This window comes from Ascidiella aspersa, chromosome 4 (genome assembly GCF_963924565.1).
Source record: "Ascidiella aspersa chromosome 4, kaAscAspe10.2, whole genome shotgun sequence".
NCBI classification, from domain to species: domain Eukaryota; kingdom Metazoa; phylum Chordata; class Ascidiacea; order Phlebobranchia; family Ascidiidae; genus Ascidiella; species Ascidiella aspersa.
In genome coordinates, this window is record NC_139450.1 from 28,015,210 (window position 1) to 28,034,921 (window position 19,712).

General features: G+C 36.0%; 1 protein-coding gene across 1 annotated transcript; it reads left to right on the forward strand.

The window, feature by feature from the left end:
* The first annotated feature begins 1,513 nt into the window (after positions 1-1,513).
* Positions 1,514-19,521, forward strand: LOC146157297 (prominin-1-A-like). Its single transcript, XM_083386800.1, has 22 exons — positions 1,514-1,706; positions 3,248-3,368; positions 3,869-3,936; positions 7,232-7,440; positions 8,494-8,678; positions 9,074-9,163; positions 9,502-9,701; positions 10,065-10,209; positions 11,057-11,207; positions 11,449-11,601; positions 12,225-12,351; positions 12,511-12,578; positions 12,850-12,990; positions 13,334-13,406; positions 14,401-14,472; positions 15,070-15,186; positions 15,657-15,806; positions 16,782-16,871; positions 17,695-17,795; positions 18,451-18,483; positions 18,650-18,691; positions 19,115-19,521. The coding sequence occupies exons 1-22, from the start codon at positions 1,602-1,604 to the stop codon at positions 19,149-19,151; spliced, it is 2,478 nt and encodes an 825-aa protein (XP_083242926.1). The 5' UTR covers positions 1,514-1,601; the 3' UTR covers positions 19,152-19,521.
* Positions 19,522-19,712: the final 191 nt, after the last annotated feature.

Consider the following 19,712-nt stretch of genomic DNA (forward strand, 5'->3'; position numbering starts at 1 on the left):
CATTACAGATCCGTGTGTACCCAATTGAGGTTTTATTTTTTGATTATTGCTTACGAAGGTTAGACTGCGCCCACTAGAGGTGAAAAAAATGTAAGACGTGACTTTTTGTCGTCAACACAATAATGAAATAATTTGACATTGTTAAACCTCTAGGTCATTTTACAAAACTGTGTTTTAACCTGTAATATATATCACATATGGAAAGTACTTGTATATAACAATGTATTCGTTGCGTAATGACTTGACATACGAGCTATTTGTTGCTGTGCCTCACATGACACGCGAGTCATATCACATTTCCACCTACAAAAGGCCTTTTTATGACACCCGCCAGTACTATTCTATAACAAGCGGTTGACATGGTCCAGTGCCAACGCTACTGGTATTACGGAAGGTGTAGATAGAAAAACACATAGGTTCGAAGCTTATACGATCTAACCGCCGAACGCTTTTATACCAGATCCAGGGGCTTTTATTCTTTTGTGTATGAAACAATGCTGTTTTGGAATTCCGGGAGCTTTTTTTCCGTTGGCGGCAGACTCGCTGTGTTGTTCGCTGTTTAGCCGGCACAGCAAGGGTGAAAAGAGCGCGTTTTGCGAGATTAGGTTTAGGTAAATGTATAAAAGAGAAAAAACAAGTCGCGAAGTATAGCGAGCAACATGAAATAAGAAAGTTCACTTGTTTAGTTAGTTTTTTGGCTGATATTGTACAGCCGTTAAATTACGCGCAATGTGTCATCTACAAACTTCGACGCTAGTTTATCCTACCTAATTCTACTACGCTTTCGTCCGGGGTTTTATATTGCTAACGATATTTGAGTTAGGGTTAGACTCTAACCCTCTAACCGTTAGAGATAGCGCATGGGTGGGTCAAGTATTATTAGACGCTGGTCTAGAATCCCACCAAAACCCCCATTATTGTTATTCTTTGGGTTGGGGTGTGGGTTAACGTTTGGGTTCGGGTGGGTCAAGTAATATTATTAAATAATAAAATAAATATATTAATACTTGACACACCCTCACCCAAACTCTAACCGACAACATAACCTTAATACTGTGGTTTCATTTAATTGTTTCAACGATGTGTTAGGATTCTAGATCAGCGCCCAAACTTTATAAAATTAAAACAGGTGTGTTGTTGTGCGCCTGAACCTTTTAGAGCTGTGCTATCAGAGTCCTGAATAAATTACAAGCTTTGTAAACTGGTAAAATTGGTATGAAATTTCACCAAAATATTACTAACCCACAGATTTATTAATAAAGCCTGTCGGTGTTTTTTGTGTTTTTTTAAGCCTTTAAACATTTTGGAGAGGTTGTATGCCACAATTTGATAGATAGCTGATTCTACAAGAGGGCAAGAAACTATTTAACTGCGCAAATTTAGCATGTTTTGACGCTCATTTTTGCAAACTGGCACCTTAGAGGTAACGCTGCTTACCAGACTCGTATACTATTATAGGGCAACTGAATCCATATAGCTGAACAGAAAAGTATTTCTCAGTCGGTTTTCTAAACTTCTATCTGTTGTTTTCACGCAGTTAGGTAAAGTTTTTAACTGACGACACGCGAGAAACGTTTTTTCTCGTCTGTTTCTTCAAAACCATGAAAGAAGCAGCGGGGTTGTCGTTGGCCGCCCTCGTGGTGACCTGCCTTGTTGTAGGCGCGAACGGGCAAAGCACCAACTCAACCTACGGGACACTGCCTCAGGTAAATGCTTCAAACAAGTGATTTAGAGATTCGTAGATGTATTTCAAACATGTTTTTTCTGAGGTAAAATAAAAGCCAACAAAGCGTTCAAGTTTGTATGCCGCTCTTTGTGTGTTAAGAAGATTTATATTTTACGAGAAGAATTTGATTAATACGAACCACGAAGAATTAAGGATTGCACGCTTTATCACAAGATTAAACCAATTCTTTAAATAATCACATATTGACTGTGCCACAAAAATACACTTGCAGGGCGTGGAGTTGTATTTTTTAACGTCCGATTCCCGCAAATGTGCACATGAACAATTGTAGTGTAGTTTGTTTTCTGTAAGCGTAACGTTGTTTTTAAACTATTAAACAAAGCCATTGGTCTCTTGAAAAATGGACACCCCTTTACATCAGACTCAGAGCATTCCGATAGCTGCGTGCAAAACTATGGCTGAATTTAGGGAAGGTAACCTATATAGTGCTGGATTATATAGACTTTGGTGGCTTATGGGCTAAAGCTTGGCTTATCCCTAAGTCGGCACGAAAAATACAGTTGCTAAGGTAGATTTTCTGTCGGCCGGTACAAACGGTAAACTGGCATAACTTCGCTATAAAGTCGTTATTGTAAATGACTGAAAAAACGTTTTGTACTAAATAGAACCACAATGGAATTGATTAAAAAAATACGACATTTAGCATATAATATATTAATGACGCTGTACACTTTAGGACGTATTTATGTTGAAGCTTTACACACCAATGTTCGCCATTTCTATGATATGTTTGATTTAATTTGATTTAGGTTTTGTCTGGCCAACAAGGCTATGTAAGCCCAGTGACAATTCGGTTCAAATACAAATGTTGCTCATAATATGACGTAGCGGAAGTGGGTGGTAGTTTTGTGACGTCACAATTGCAAACGATGCGCGCTAATTATTCCCGTTCGAAAAATCAATCAAAATCCCGCCTGTGGTGTTGATTAGGCAACGCATTTTTGTCAAACGATCCAACATTTTCGAGCCAAGTTGCATCCCTTTTAGCAAAACACAAACAAACATCATTTAAAGAGTGCTTTTTAAGTGAGTAGAAATACCCGTTTTACCAAAAGCCAGTAAATGCTTTACTGTAATACAAATTTTTTGAATGGCTGTATAAAAAATGTCGGCCATTTTTTTTTCAAAATTGTCAGGTATGAAATTGCTGGTTAGTGCTAAGTATTTTTCAAAGGGGATTTAAGGAATGTAACGGCCTCTAAAATTGGTCTAGCGGCCTGTCAAACTATAGCCTACTTCTGCAACTATATTCAGGGGAGAGTTATTAAATAATGCTTCAATACAGTCTCCTAAAAATTGTGAGCGGTTACCAAACGCGCTGCAACAAAAACATTTCATCTGCTTTCTGTTAACGCACCATAAAAGGTGTAAGGTTTTTGAGCGTCGGGGACGCCAATGAATAATAGACACATTTAAATATATTTTCCACGTGTCATTGTGTACGGTCGGAAACCACCACAGTCCAAATAATAAACATCACCTATGATCCTTTTTGTACAGGCGACCTCCAATTCGTCGACTATCGCTTCGACAGTCGATACAAGCGGAATTCAGCAGCTCTTCGTCGCCACGACAGCATTCGTCAACGTTGTCCTGGTACCTTCTTTGGCCGATCTTCGAAGTACGTTGTACTTTTTTGACCATGCACAAGGGCAGACTTGGAAAACTAGATTTTTGTTCCGATTTTTTTAATTAGATTAGAAGTAAAATTAGAGCGGTTTACTTTTCCCTAGTTAGATTAGATCTGCGGTTCTCAACCAGTTGGCCATAAGAACATTTCAGGTGGGCCACAGACCAATTTAAAAAACATAGATTTAGTTTCATTTGTGTCACTATATTTATTTCTTTAGGAATAATGGATTGTTCTGCTGTGTTTTGTTCTAAACCTATTTTACAGTTTGTTTGTTTTTCGTAAAACTATTGGGCCACAGATTTTTTTTCAACGTAAATGGGCCACGAAAGAAAAAAGGTTGAGAACCACTGGATTAGAGGTATAATTCCTCAATCCGCGAAAACTAGAAGTTAAACTGAAATCTCAACTATCTGGCGTGGCAATTCATACAAAATATACCAATTTTATTTAAGGTTTATTCATTATATTCCGTTTTTTCTCTTTGACAGATCTGATAAACACCTACGTGGTCGGCACCGTAGTTAACACTTCACTTCTGACACAAAACTGGAATCAGGTGAGGTTGCTCGCTTTAATTTGATGCAAAACCATTATATATACTAAGGGTGTCCGGTATTATCGGACCGGAGCCGATACCCGGAGCCAAGTTGGAGTATGGGTACTGATCTGATAGTAATGTCGTACTGGTGCCGATCTGATACCAAATTAATAAAATAATTTCAGCCATGATTGCGATTATAAACAGCTTCTATTTTGAACAGTAAATTTATCAAAACAACAACTGATGATAGTTAAACGTCTTAACACTCAAGTAATATGGCCTATTAACCTGTGTAAATGTTACGCCTTATCTTGGTCACTGCTTTAACGGCCTGTCCCTGACCGGATATCGCACTCAAGTTGAACATAAGTATTTATTAGTATGAGAATGGCCGTGTGGCGCGAACGCCAACACTAAGCGCAATCTATAGCACAGCGGCTAGCGCGTACGCTAGCTCGCTAGCTCGCTTGCTTCTAAAAACATAGAGTGTACCACGCCACGCTCAAAACAAAACTGCCGGGGTTCTCTGGTCTCAGCCACTTCTGAAACTAAGGAATTGCCCTTTAGCAAAAAAACAAAGGCAGAAAACAATTAGTGGTAACAAGTGAAAAACGCAAAAGTAGAAAGGCAACAACACAAACCAAGTGAGGTGAAGTGAATTAAACAAAACAACAAAAGGTAAATAAAGCGAACGAAAAGATAATTTGGTGTTACATAAATACCTCTGAACATTTCAATTTCATTAATTTTGCTAGTAAGAGCATAGTAATGACGTCATTTGGTATCGGATCTCGATTCTTTTGTCCAAAATATCGGGTAACTGTATCGGAATAAAAAGTCGAGTATCGAACATCACCGATATATATATATCAAAAACAGCTATTCAAAAACAGCATAAAACATCAAAAACAGCATAAAACAGCATAAAACATCAAAAACAGCATAAAACATCAAAAACAGCATAAAACATCAAAAACAGCATAAAACAGCATAAAACATCAAAAACAGCATAAAACATCAAAAACAGCATAAAACATCAAAAACAGCATAAAACATCAAAAACAGCATAAAACAGCATAAAACATCAAAAACAAATCACTTATATATGCCGAGCAAGCAACGTTGGATACCAAATATGGCACAGGATATATTGCGGAGTTGGCACCTTTTTGTCTCTCAATGGCGCTCAGAATGGGAAAGCGGATCGTATAATAGATGTAAGCTCTCCTTGTCGCTTTCTGCGGTCGGGGTATAGATTTACTAGATCGCTATAAAACGTGGGCAGACAAAAAAAACCGCCGCCTGAATTTGAACGACACGTTTCGGTATTTTCTTTTCACCCGTTGTACATGTGATGCCAGTGAGCAAATTGATAAAAAATGGCGCCAACACCATTTTGTATTGCTCTTACGCGCAGTTTTTTGTTTAAGGAGTTGTAAGGCTCCAAAACAGTGTCTCAAAATTATCCAATGGTTTCCCAACATATAGCCTATAGTTCCGTAACTGGAACACAAAACTAGCAGGCATACCTCTTGTAAACGGGACGTTGCGGTCCATTATTTTTCTTATTGGTCAAAACCAAATCTCAAAAAAATGGTTGCATGTGTCAAAACAGAATCTTATTTAGCTTCATTTGTATTTAGGTTTGTTCAACGAGTCGAGTTTTGTTTAAAGGCTAACCAGTCCTGTTTGAAGCGTAAATCTTCTTTTGATAGAAACCAATGGTCCCGCAAACAAACCTTGTATATAGGTAAGCCACGTATTGCCGTCTTCTTAGGAACAACGCCCGAAAGGCCGCCAAATATTTTTCCGGTTGCCAAACGACAAAGTCGCGAAATACCAGGATGATTGCTCAACCGTAATCAAACCTTGCAACGTCTCTTTGTGAGCCGGCAATTCGAAACCGGTATAGTTCTTTCGTTTCGACAACAAGACAGCGTTTCTTTATAACTCGATATGCTGTTACCAAAAAGAAAGTTCTCGTCAGCGCGAGGGGTCGTGACATGGTGTTGTTGTTTCGGAAATCTCAGCAGTGGCCTCTCGCCAACAAGTATGTGTTTGTGCCAAAGTTCATCGGCGGAGGATTGCCTTTGTACGATACACTCGTCGTCGCATTTCGCTTGTAACGCGTAATTTAAGAACCATGGCGATAATTGAACGCTATAGATAAGCCCTTGGCTTGCGCTGATCACCTAAGAGGCATTTTTTGTCATGTTCCCGATAATGTATCCAGTTTGACTGATGCGAGTGCCCTATTTCATTTCCTTTCAGTTGAAAACAATTGTTTTAAAATAGACGGGTTCTTTTTCAGCTTAAGTAATCTCGAAATAGTCGGAACACGGTTGAAGCAAGTTTCATAAACAATAGAACTAGAGGGTAAGTTTAATTTTTGCGGCAAGAACTTGCTTGAGGTCACCTTCAGGTATCATACCTGTGTCGAAGAACGGGAAGCACAGAAGGTAAACAGGAAAACGGTATAAAGCCCTTGGAATTTTTACGGAACAGAAACCTGGGATTTCATTGGGTTGCCTTTTTGGCTTAACAACTTCTGCTTGGGCGAATGGCTAAATAAAAATTTCCTTGTTCAAGAGTCTTGCGGCGTAGCCGGTTTGTCGCCAAGTGCCAGCATGCAATTCAACCATGCAGCCCTCCAAAGATATCTTGAAACTAGAAAGTCAATAATGGTCCCCATCTTAGTTTCAAATTTATAACTTGCCAGCCTTGTTTTGTATGAAATTAATTGAAATATATTAAAGCAATGGTTCCAAACCTGAGGGTCGCAAGTGCATAAAACCCTATGTAACAACAATTTTTAACGCACTTCAACTAGGTGGTGACCCTGTTAGTTCGTTGGGAATGCGCCCTTTAACTGAAAAGCCACCTTTTATGTAGGTGTTATAAACAAAGTTCAAATCAAGTCATTTCTGAAATAACTTGAGTCCAAGTTAAGTCTTTAAACAAATAACAAGTCAAGTCCCACTTAAATCATTATTAAAGCAAGTCATCTTCAAGTCACTGATACCAAAATAAAACGATGAACTTAAAATTGATAAAATAAAATTTGCTAATTCGTCCGATTTGAAGCAATTACTTAACCAAAAATATTAATAAGAAAAATAACATGTAGCATTCTGATAGTTTTGCGTGCAACGATTGAGATAAATATCTCAATTTTATAACAAAACCACTTTTAATCGCCCAACTTAATCGCCCAACTTAATCGCCCAACCACTTTTAATGGACTAGTTGAGTTTGTCTGTAATCTTGCTGTTTTTTTGTGGAAATATCTTAAACAGACAATATTTTCAAGGTTGCAAGTCTTCTGGCCGGCTTGGCGGCATGCATTATCGCCGGTTTCCTCTTCATCGTGTTTGTTCCTCTGGTTGGTTCGATCATGTGCTGTTGCCGCTGTTGCTGCGACAACTGTGGCGGGAAGATGAAACAGTCCATGCAGAGAAGAAAGTCAAAGTGGCAGTACTGCTTCACGGCTTCCCTGCTCATCATAACAATTTTTATTTTGTAAGTTTTGCCCTTGTGTCCTTGAAAAAGTTTACAGACTTGCCCATAGCACGTTTTAGACACTCACATTGACATTTTTTCTACAGATTTAAGCTTAAAGTGTCAGACTGGGCGTAGTATTTCAGTACATCGTCATGTTTTAATTTTTTTTCTAGGTATTTACGTCTTGAGTTGTGTGTCTCTACAACATTGCTTCACAACGCTTTTCTAGTTTTCCGAAAATTGAAGGTTTTCCAACATTTTATCGAATCAGATTGTTAGCTTTTTTTAACAAAAAAACTGCATTTAGTTTTATGGGAATTTCCCTATTTTGCAGTGCGTAAAGTTTTGGGCTAAACGAAGTATACTAGACCAACGACATATGATGAGTTTCTGTCGTTGATCAGACTATAACAAATCCACAAATGAATGGTTTCAAAATAGAAATACTAACCAATGAAAGGTGGTACGATTAGCAAATGTTTTTATCTTGTAATATTTGGCGAGTATCAATATTTTTTGGTAATTTAGTTATTTTGGTTAATATTCATAAAATATAGACCGGTTTTACTGTGGGGGTGAATTATTTTTGTTAAAATGCTAAATTAATATGTTTAATTTGCCATTGAAATTATAGGATGAGGTAGGACGAGATTTTGTAGGTTGGCTAGCTCTTGGTCTGACTAAGTTAGGTTGCGAGTAATGTCTGAAAATTTCTAACCGATATAGTTTTTACTTCTGGGAACTTTACATGGTGACATGTTGAGGCACTTGCTTTCTTTAGATTAATAGCAAATACTACCAAAGTGAAAACACATTTCTATTGCTCTATTTTGGAATTGGCAATTTGACGGATTGTTCCCTTTACGGGTGTATTCATTGTTTTAAGTTAGGCTTGGGGTGGTGGTAACATTAGATTTAATTTCCTGAGTTTCGCAAATTTTTTATGATTTATTCGCCTATAGGTTATTTGCCCGAATCGCTCTTTTTACACTTGCACCCATTAGTGATTATATTATATGTCGATTTAAAATACCTTGGTGTCCGGGTGAATAGCCTCTTTCTTACTTGCAGTGCTCCAGCAGTCTTGGTTTTCTACACAAGCTCCCTCACTACTGACGTGGTGACAACGTTGCCAAACACAACGGTCTCGATTTTGGATTACGCTCAAACTTACTTGGACACCATCAACAGCCAGTTGGCCTACGTTGTCACACAATACGGCGTTTTTTCGGCCACCGTCACATCTGAACTGTCAAGTATGTGAATATATTCTGTAGGCTACGGTTGCCAAGTCTTTAAATCTTTTTCAAAAAAGTTTCTAATTGTTTTTGAAGTGATCGGCAAATTTGTAAAAAAAACAAGTTTTCCAAAAGTCTTTGAATTCTTTTTGTGTATCTGTAGTAAAACAATTTTTTTTTTTTTTTTTAACACTTTTTTATTGTGATGACCATGGCATATAATGATTGCATAGAACAATATCCAAAGGATTGAATTATAGGTATTTAAAATCATATAAATGTTCTTCAAAAGGTCCTAGAATTTATGTTTTAAAAATCTGGGTAAGCCTTTTCTGATAAAACAATGTCTTATCAGGTAAAATATAGTCTTGACTAACTTTTTTGCGGTTGTTCAAATAAAAACAACTTTTTAGATTTAAGAGCCTCCGTTGGCAACCCGATTCAGTCACAGATACGAAGTATTGCAACTCCAACAATTGATATAGTGACTACTCTTGAATCAAGTGAGTATAGAGTAGACAATTCTTTAGGTTTTTTTGAAACTATTATAAATTTAAATGTAAATTGTTTAAGTAAAAATTGCAATGGGTATTAATATTAGTTTTTGTTGTTGAGAAAGTTAGGGCTGTAATCAAACTTGTTTAATCTAAGTAACTAACTTATTAAAAACTTATTTCATTTTTTTTTTGGTCTTTTTGTGTTTAAATTAGGCTCGTAGTCAAGTCACTATTCATGTTGAAAGTAATTAAACAAATATTTGAAACGCCAACAAAATGCTACCTATTTCTTTATGGTCTTTTGTACTCATTTTACAGTAGTAATACATATTTTTTCTGAAAAGGCACTTCAAGCTATGTGGCTCAGCTGAACATCTACCAGACACAGAGAAATGCACTTGCATCAATTGCCACCGACATATCGACTTTCAAATCCGATTTTGCTATTGACTTTCCTAATGACGCTGCCTGCTCTGGAAGTGCCGCCTGTATAACTTTAAGAACTACTACAGTTCCAGCATTAACTTCGGCTGGAGTTGCTGGAGTAAGTAAATGTCTCATACAGCAATGTGAAACTATCGTTTAAAACCAACTGGCGTTTTTGCCAGGTCTTATATATATAGGAGAAATGCCAATTAAATAATTTTGCAGAGAAAAATGCATTATATGAGTTTTGTTGTTGATTATTATTTTGCTAAATAATAACCAATCATAATAAAAATGAGAGGGTGCCTAATTACATGCAGTTTATCTAACCTTCTAAGTAACTTTTTAATTAAGCAGTATACTTGTATTTAAAGTTAAAATATATCCAAACCCAATACAACAGTACCTTTTTTCAACATATGTTTAAAACCTCTGTTTCCTTCTTTAAATCGAGTTTTTGATACAATTATTAATTATGCAGTCTATTGATGCATTAACTGCATACAACGATGGTGCTGCCTGGGCAACTCCGCACGGTGTATTCTGCGCTGGATATGCATCAGCTTTTGATACACCTCTCAACATTATCATGAATAACTCCTTCACAAACAACGGAATTTCGAGTTGTAAGAAGCGTTTTAACAGCCTTAAACGGTCTTTAATATAATTTTTTCTTCTATCAAAGATTTTCTTTTGTTCCAACCTTTCGATGATCTATTCACGTTGTTGTTTAAAGAAGTGATTTAAAAATGACTCAAGTTCCAGTCATTTGTTAAATAAGTTAAGTCCAAGTCAAATCTTTTTAAATAAATAACAAGTCAATTCCCAGTCTAAGTCCTCAGTTGCCCAAGCCAAGTCGTAATTAGAGCAAGTCAACTTTAAGTGAAGTCCTTGTCATTAAAACAAAATGTTAAACTGTTACAATTGGTAAACTCGTCCGATTATAGGCAATATATCAAATAAAAAATAACAAAAACCTAATATATATCAAGCTAATTGTATTACCTAAAAAAATGTGATAATAGCTCAATTTTATGAAAAAATTTAAAAACCCTTCATTTCTACTCAATTCATTTGTCCAACAAACTTATTTGAAGTCATTTTATTTTCCTAAAGTCAAGTCAAGTTATTTGAAAACACTGATTTAAGTCAAGTCGTGTTTAAGCCGCAGGGCAAATCGACTTGCCATTTAGCGACAAAAAATATATATGCAGCCAAGCAACAACAAAAAACACATAGGAAAACGGCATAAAGATCTTCACCCCAATGAAGATTAACTAAATAGATGGCCGCAACGTGGCACATAAAAACAAAATCCTTTTGAACGGACAATGTTGCATTTGATACATGTCTGGCAGCTACAGTATAGTCTTAAACTTTCTGTTTACAACTTAAAATAATTGGCAATAAACAGGTTGTGGTTTCTCCAGTAAGAGATCCATGTGTTTTAAAAACAACTTTGTTTCTTTACAGCTGTTCAGTCAACTCTGGCCTCCTCACAAACTACAGTGGAACAGCAGACAACTGGCCAGACTGCATTCGTAGATTTGGGAACGTTTATAACGAATGCTAAGACCGACATCAGTGCTTTAATGACTTCGTTAAAGAGCTACGATTACTACAGGTGAACCAACAAATGGAACATTGCTACGCATTGTGTGGTTTTCAAAACCGGTTTAGAAACAAAGAGGAAATCGATTGTGTGGTTTAAAAAAATAAGTATGTTCCACTACCTGTGTTAGTAAGTGACTACTAAGGTTTTTACCTAAAATAGGTTGAGTTACATTCTACATATTGTATTAATTTTAGTGTTGTAACTTATTGTCATTTTTTAAAATCAAGTCAAAAAATAACTGAATTTACAGATGGGTTGCAGCGCTTGTGCTGAGTCTTTTCGTTTTGCTCATCTGCCTTTTTTATTTCTTGGGAATGGTGTTTGGTTTTTGCTGTGGAAGCAGAAAGAAGGTTCCAACAAAAAGGGGAACATTATCAAACATTGGCGGCTTGCTTCTCATGAGGTGACAAAACAATAAAAAAATATTGTTAAAAAATAAATCGTCTGTAAGGTGCAACACTTAAAATGTATTTATCAGAATTGTACAAATCATAAATTTTTAAAGACTACTGGTGTACAGTGATTTTATGGCCATTTTCATCAGAATGATGGAACAAAAATGCCGGCCTTTTTCCGGGCTGGAAAGTCAGGTAAAAATAACCCGAGTCCGACTCCGGTCAAATGTGTAATTTTCCTGAGTCCCTAGTGTTGCTTCCAACATACAGCCCGTTTTCAACGGACTACGTAAATAACATAAGATGGATATTTCGCAATCCAGTCATAGGGGTGTCATATAACTTATCGACGCACAATACATGGTTGGAAAATATTACACCATATGGTATTCCACCTTTGCATTCTACATTTCGAGGCCTTTGTAATTTGGTACTGCGCATATCGGACTCGGGACTCGGGTAGTCTTACGTAGTCGTCCAGAGTCTGACTCGTCCAACGTCTGACCCCAACAAAATTACCCGACTCTATCGATTCACTGTGGTCATCACATTCAGAGCTGATTTTTTGTTTTGCTATTGCGTAATGCTTTTTTTACCAGGCAGAATTAGATATAATCCACTTTCTTTCCAGTTCTGTTGGACTTATCTTCATTTTCTCCTGGATCCTTATGATTCTGGTTCTACTCTTGTTTGTGATTGGATCGCCGATAGACCGATACGTCTGCCAGGGTCTTGTCTCACCATATGACGGATTAAAGGTAGGAGCAGCAAATTAGTGTGCTGCGTAATGCTAAGGATATGAAAAAGAAGTCATTAAAATTACAATTGTAAATTTGGTTACCTCACAGTAACATATGCACTAAAAAATTCGTCATGTATTCATTAAACTTTCATTGAAATTTTTTCTGGATTTTTAGCTTGTGGACGATTTTGTCAATCTAAATCTTGGTTCGGGAATTAGCACAAACATAACCAGCTTGGTCACGTGAGTTTCTTATAGAAAAAAATACCAACTCAATTTTTTTTAAATAATAAATTCTTTACAGAAACTATAGGTTTTTACAAACAGCCTGTTTTTTAAATTTGTCGATATATTTATTGTTTTGTATGCAGTGTTGTGAAAATTGAAGGAAATTGCAAAGGATTTAGAAGAAAAATACAACCATAGTTTTTATGGTTGTTTATTAGTTGTAAATATATTTACCCACTATTTTAAAATTTGACTAGTCGTAGGCTATGTATGTATGTTTTATCAGAAACTGTGAAAACGACTCTTCAGCCATTAATGCGCTTGGTCTTGGCAATACCCTTAACCTGAATACAGTTAAAACTGATGTTGTGAACAGCTTTCAAACAACTAACATCGACGTCTCAGTTGACCTGACGTCTGTTTACAAGTATGTACTTTTTCACAAAACAGATTTTTCTCTGTGAGCCACTGGTTGCGCAACAATAGTAAATTTTATTATAATTATTATAACTTTTACACATCGTTTATTGCGCTTTAGTGACCAAAATTGAATGTACTATAATTGATCCGATATTGTAACTTAACAAGTTAACATACTGTTTTAAGAAAGTTACTACAATGTTATTGACAAGATGTTTTATCATTCTTTTAAATTATTTGTATTGTAAATGCTAACCTAAAAATATATAATAACTGGGAATCTATAATAAATAGACCGTCACCCTAAACCAATTGGCTACAAACTTGACCATAACATATATTTTTTTTAGATTAAACAATGCTCAACTGATAAGTGCTGTAAATGCGCTAGGTGTTAGCATTCTGGACGTCTTTCCGTCTAGTGTAAGTTATTTTAAATATATTTGTAGCCATGGTTCAAGTAAGGAAAAATCTAATATAAAAAAGAAATTTCACTTGTCTTTGTTGCTAACTAGTTTCGCAATAAATTGTGTATATTCAGTTCGTACTTTGCTTTTGCTTCAGAAAGTCACGTATCGTTAAGTTGAATAATTGAATAGTTTTGCTGGGTCGTTTTGCGGTGACAATTTGTAGGCCTATTTAGCCTATATATTGTTTTAAAATATGCTAGTTCTGTCTTTTATTTTTAGCATTTTTTTGACACTGCACTCAAACTGTCTATGGATTAATACGCGTATTTTGTTCTAAAAAATATTTCATAGCAGTTTGTCGTTTTTTTGAATTTCCTGGCAAAACTCAGATTTGCTTTGGAAAGTTTAAAGAGTTTTGCATGAACCGGAAAAATCAATTAGTAATTTACTCACCCGTCAAACGCCAAATAATTCCCTAAACATATTATTCGGCCTCTCAACTGTGGGCCCAAGATCCCCTTAGGGTCCATAGTACTATAATATAGTGACCAATCGTATAGGTCCACAGAATTGTCTTATAGTATGATACGTTTGTTGCTGAGTGTCAATACAGTTCATACTGTTATTGAAAACAATTGACGGTACGTTTCGCTCGTGGTCATTGGAACAAGAAGCAATTTTTGAATGAAAGTCCAGCAATATGGCCTTTACTCGTATCTGCTGGTGGCCCACAGAGTTATTTGAATGCGCATGATGGTATGTAAACCAGTTGAGAAGCCCGACCTAGACGCTACACATTTGTACAATAGAATTCGTTGTTCAAATACATGTGTTCGTTTTGTCAAAATTGTATATTTGGGTGAAAAAATGTTAACTTTTTAGGTCGAAATTTCAACCGTTTTAAGTTAAAAAAATAAATCTTAATTTCTTATAAAATAGATGTAGCAAATCGAATATGATCTAAATGCAAAAATCATATTTTACTGTCTAAATGTTCTTTCTTACAGTCGACTTCCGGTGTAACGGATGATTACACCCCTGCTCTCAATGAGTTTCAAACTGCAATCGACCAATCCACTGTAAGCATTAAATTGTGTCAAAAAATGTAAATAAAAGATTACTGTTAACCAGGGGTGTGTAACGTTTTCAACCAAGCAGTCAAATTTGTGTACTCGGATTATACCACGAGCTTAACGCATTTATCATCTAACAGATTCACCCTAACCGAAGTGGCTTTGAAAACAACATGACCATGTATGTCACAAAGTGAAAATATATATATTAAATTCCAGCCGCATAAAGTCCAGTGAGCGACAACATATCGAACCGAATTATTGTTCGTATTTTGGGTAGATTAAATTAAAACCTTGACAAATTACCTGTACGATTAACACGTTTTGAATTAAATTGGACATAAAAATAATAACTAAAAAGCATTCATGTCGAGAGGCATATTTTCGCTCTGCAAGCCGTAGGTTGCATACCCCTAGCAGTGCTAAAAATACCTATTGATTTACAGTTAAAAATAACTTTAAACATTTTATATAACATATAGGAAAGTGTTTAACCGACATTAAAGGGCAAATATTTTTGCTTTGAAATTTTGCTGGTGGACGGATAAAGGCAAAATTACTTGCTTCACCTTGTACCTATAATGCACTTTTGTCATTTCTTAGGGCACGGTAGCGACCACGCTAACCACTCGGCGAGATGAACTTCAAGCTCTGCAAACTAAATACACAGAATTTCAAGCAGCATTCGACTATTGCAAAACGAATGGAGCCCTGATTGAGGTACGTTTATGGCATTTTTCTACTGTGGAATCCCGCTTGTTGGCTACATTTTTTACATGACAAAAAGCGTAATATTAGGTTCAATGAGACTTAAAAATCCTCTTTGAACACGATTATTATAGGTTTGGTCTTTGAAGTGCGAGATAGTAAAATAAACTGATAAAATAATTGTAAATATTATTATTCGATATTTGTGTCTTCAAACAAAAGTTTTCTATGTAAAACCTAACAAAGTTCACTGTCATAGTTTCATGTTATCAACTTTTTGCGTTGTATCATAACCAGCATGGCTAAAAGATTAACACTCATACCACCCCACTATCGGACGAGTACCGATACTACCACTTCGCATCGGGTATCGGCTCCGATCCGATATTATCGCACATTCGTAATGCTAAAGCTTTCCCGAGATATCGCTGACAAACTAAAATACAAAAATGTTTAACGAAAAACGTCTATTTTATTCGCAGTCGAACCGGACTTCGGTTATTTCAACAGCGACGGCCGCTGACGAGCAAATCGTCACTAATCTGGACACGATTATTTCGACGCAAGTCGGTGTGTTGAGGACCACCCTACTGGGACACGTAACTACTTACATGGACTGGGTCATTTTGGAAGTAGGTTTAACACGCATTACGCCTCTTGTTCACATTTCTGAACATTAGTTTTACTTCGTTTGGAATGTGCAGTGTTGTAAAGCTTGGAATGGTATGTGCAGTGTTGTAAAGTTTGGAATGTGCAGTGTTGCAAAGCTTGAAATGGTATGTGCAGTGTTGTAAAGTTTGGAATGTGCAGTGTTGTAAAGCTTGGAATGGTATGTGCAGTGTTGTAAAGTTTGGAATGTGCAGTGTTGCAAAGCTTGAAATGGTATGTGCAGTGTTGTAAAGTTTGGAATGTGCAGTGTTGTAAAGCTTGGAATGGTATGTGCAGTGTTGTAAAGTTTGGAATGTGCAGTGTTGCAAAGCTTGGAATGGTATGTGCAGTGTTGTAAAGTTTGGAATGTGCAGTGTTGTAAAGCTTGGAATGGTATGTGCAGTGTTGTAAGGTTTGGAATGTGCAGTGTTGTAAACAACTTGGGTTGTATTATGTGTTTTCATTTAACATTTTGTTATACAGTTGAGCTACTTATGCTAAGTTTTGCTTGTAAAACGATTGGATTGCAACATAGGGTGTTGTTTTGTTATATCTTAGTTAAATTATTGCTCTTTGATCGGACATTTTTATCAGTTTTAGGGGTTTGTCTATTTAATATGATATGTGATTTGACTTGGAGACGACTTGTTCTCATTATGACTTAATTGGGAGTTGGGCAAGATATGACTTGGATTCGGACTTGACTTGTTATTTTAAAAATGCTTCAAAATGACTTGTTCACATCACTGGCAATAAGCATTATCGACATACCTTTTTGTCGGTGCGGTGAAAATGCTAAAACCTGCCTTAAAATTTTATATTGTGCTTTAATACTTTTGCCCGAGCATAAAGTTCGAAAGTAAATTACAACAACCTTTTGGTTTTGTTTGTTTTAGTTAAAAAAATAAACCTAATGGTAAAACTGATAAACCGATGCAGTCGTTCTCTTTTCCTTATAGACTGAAACCAACCTGGGTAAATGCTCTCTCATCTACCAAATGTATTCGGAGTTTGTGAGCTTGTTTTGCGGCAACCTTATCAATTTGATGGTAAGAAGTTCAGCATTCAAATCTCACAAGATTAACTTCTTTTTTCGATATGTTGTTTTTAGTCATTTTAATAAATACTGATGACTGAAAATAATAAAACCGTGCACACAATGATTGTTTAAATTTTGAACTTAACAAAAAGTGTTCTTGCCAAGATAAATGCGGCCTGCGAAGTTCTCTAAGGTGAAATGCGACTAAATTGGCTTTACAAATTATTTTAAATTTAATTTCACTTCTAAAAGTTTCTTAAACGATTTAGCAAAAAATCGGCTACCGTTGTGTAAAAAATTTGACAAGCCAGTTTTAGAGGTTACCTATAATAGTCCAATACAGTGATTCTCAACCTTTTATGGCTTACGGCACCCCTGAAAAAGAATAAATAGACTTTCGGCACCCGACTTGAATTTGCGTTAAGTATTTTACTGAAATGTCACTACAAATTTGGAACAACACAATTAACTTAAAACATGTAGGAAAATGTCATTTGATATAGTGGTCTCTAATCGTACACAAATAGTGGTAACAAGAAGCTTGCCAATTAAGCAAAATTCAGACTCTTATAAATTCTCAAATAACTATCGGCACCCTTGAGCATTAGAAATGGCACACCAGGGCGTCGCGGCACACCGGTTGAGAATCACTGATCTAATACCTATGTCACGTGAATAAAAAAATATTCTCGTAAGCCCGGTTTACGTTATTTTAACGCGTTCTTCCTATGAAATTGCCTTTTTGCTATCATATTTCCGCGGTATTTAAATCAATTTATTTGATCTCTTTTTCGGGTCGAAATAATACATTAGTCAAATTTACTTTATCACAGAATGCCTTCTGGTTTTGTCTTGGCTGGATTGTGGCTTTCCTCATTCCGAGTGCTATCTTGGCCATGAAACTGGCGAAGTTCTACCGACGAATGGACGAAACGTGAGATAACTTTTTATTGCGTTTACACCATTCGCTGTATTGCTTGGGGTATTTTCACGATAGTAAAAAAATAAGAACAGGACATCATTGCGAATTAATTTGCCGCAAAATGTAGAAAAAGCCTTTATCGCAGTTGTTGTCGTACTTTGGTAGTTTTTGGCATAATATAAAAAAATAGATTTACATTCTTGTGAAACTAACTACTAAACAAAGTTGCTTAACCCCTAAAACAGGGTAGTGCAATATATAAAGACCGTATTGAGATCAGTGTCTGTATTATTAATTAACGGGCGCATTTAAGTCTCATATGTTGGCCTGCAAGCCTGGTTCAAATACGAATAAGGTATTGAAAAAAAAAAACATTTTCGCAAGCAGTTAGAGTATGTTGACTTGTTGAGGCACACTGGCGTGTCGCACCACAGCGTTGGACATTCCCCGCATTAAAAGTTACATGTTCTTAATAATATCAGGGGAAGGATGTAATAACAAAAAACATTTGCAATTTCGTGGTGGTTTTATTTCATGGTGCTTTTATCACACTATGGTGAAATTTTGCTGTGGTGCATTTGGTTTGTTGTGTTGCCACATTTCCAGAGGTTGGCAGCTGATGATATGGCGCCACACTTTTTTTAATGTTTAATTCTTGTGATTGCAGGGACCACGTTGATCCACCTGAGATACTAATGGGGTGAGTAGAAAGTTTTTAAATTGTGTGACGCCAAACTCAACTTGCTATGGTTCTAAAATCAACATATTTGTTAAGTTTTTTTGTACACATTGGTAAGACACGCCTGCTATAAATAACAATGATCATGTTCTATGATCAGAATGTAAAATTTGTTTTTATTTTAAAGGACAATGCCTTCCAACGAAACACATGGCGTAAAGCTTATGGGGTGAGTAACGTAAGTAATCGAATTTCCAATATCTTTAGCGGCGACGGGGTTTAAAGGTTATCTCTGCAGTATTTTTCTTAAGCTTTTTAATTTAAAAACAAAGGTGCCCAAATTAATCAATGGTTAGCAGCAGTGGTGACTACCTAATCCGCTGATGGTCAAATTATCAAGTAGTTAAGGCAATATTTCCTTTCTGTCTAGTAGAAATCGCTTTATGATTTTCCCTTTACATTTTTGCTGGAAATCAATGGACTATATAGGCAAATGGTGACCACTACAGCCTGAAATTTCACCACTAGGCACACACTTAAACGTTTGTAAACAGTCTCTTTAGTCAATAAAAGTCGATGTGCTATAATAAAAAAAACTAACTCAATCTTTATTGAAAAAAGATAATCTGTTTTCATTAAAATATTTTTGTAGGATGCACTCAAACAAGGTGGCTCCGACAGACTATTGAACCGGGGAAGTATAAAGCAATGAAGTTTGAAGAGTGTCTTGCATCTGTTTATTTCAATTGCACTTGTGTTTCTGTAGTACTTTGATTGAACCTTTGTTGTTATTTTGGGTTATTTGTGCAAATTGATTTTTAAAAAGCCTTTCTGTCGTATTTCCAAATTTTAAATTAAGAAAAAACTTTTACATTAAAATAAAAAATGCCTTATTTTTGTAAAGACAGTGCATTGTTGTGTTCGGGTTTTTTTGCCTCCTTGAAACATAGGATTTCGCGTTTTTCCAGTTGTTTTTATTTAAAAAAAAAATATGAAATTTGCACGCTGTATTTTTATCACTGTGGCTAGTTTTGTAAATAAAAGCTTTTTAGTAGCAAAGTGTCGCTCAGTTTTTGAAAGCAATTAGATTTAAAGAATGCTGAATGCTTGTACTATTAGTGAGCAATATTTACAACTACAAAGACTTAACAATTTGTGATTTAGTCTGTTGCCAATGGCTTTGAATTAAACCATATTATTTCGCTGCAAAACCAGATTGTTTCTAGTTTCATTAACTGTGTGTATTGCCT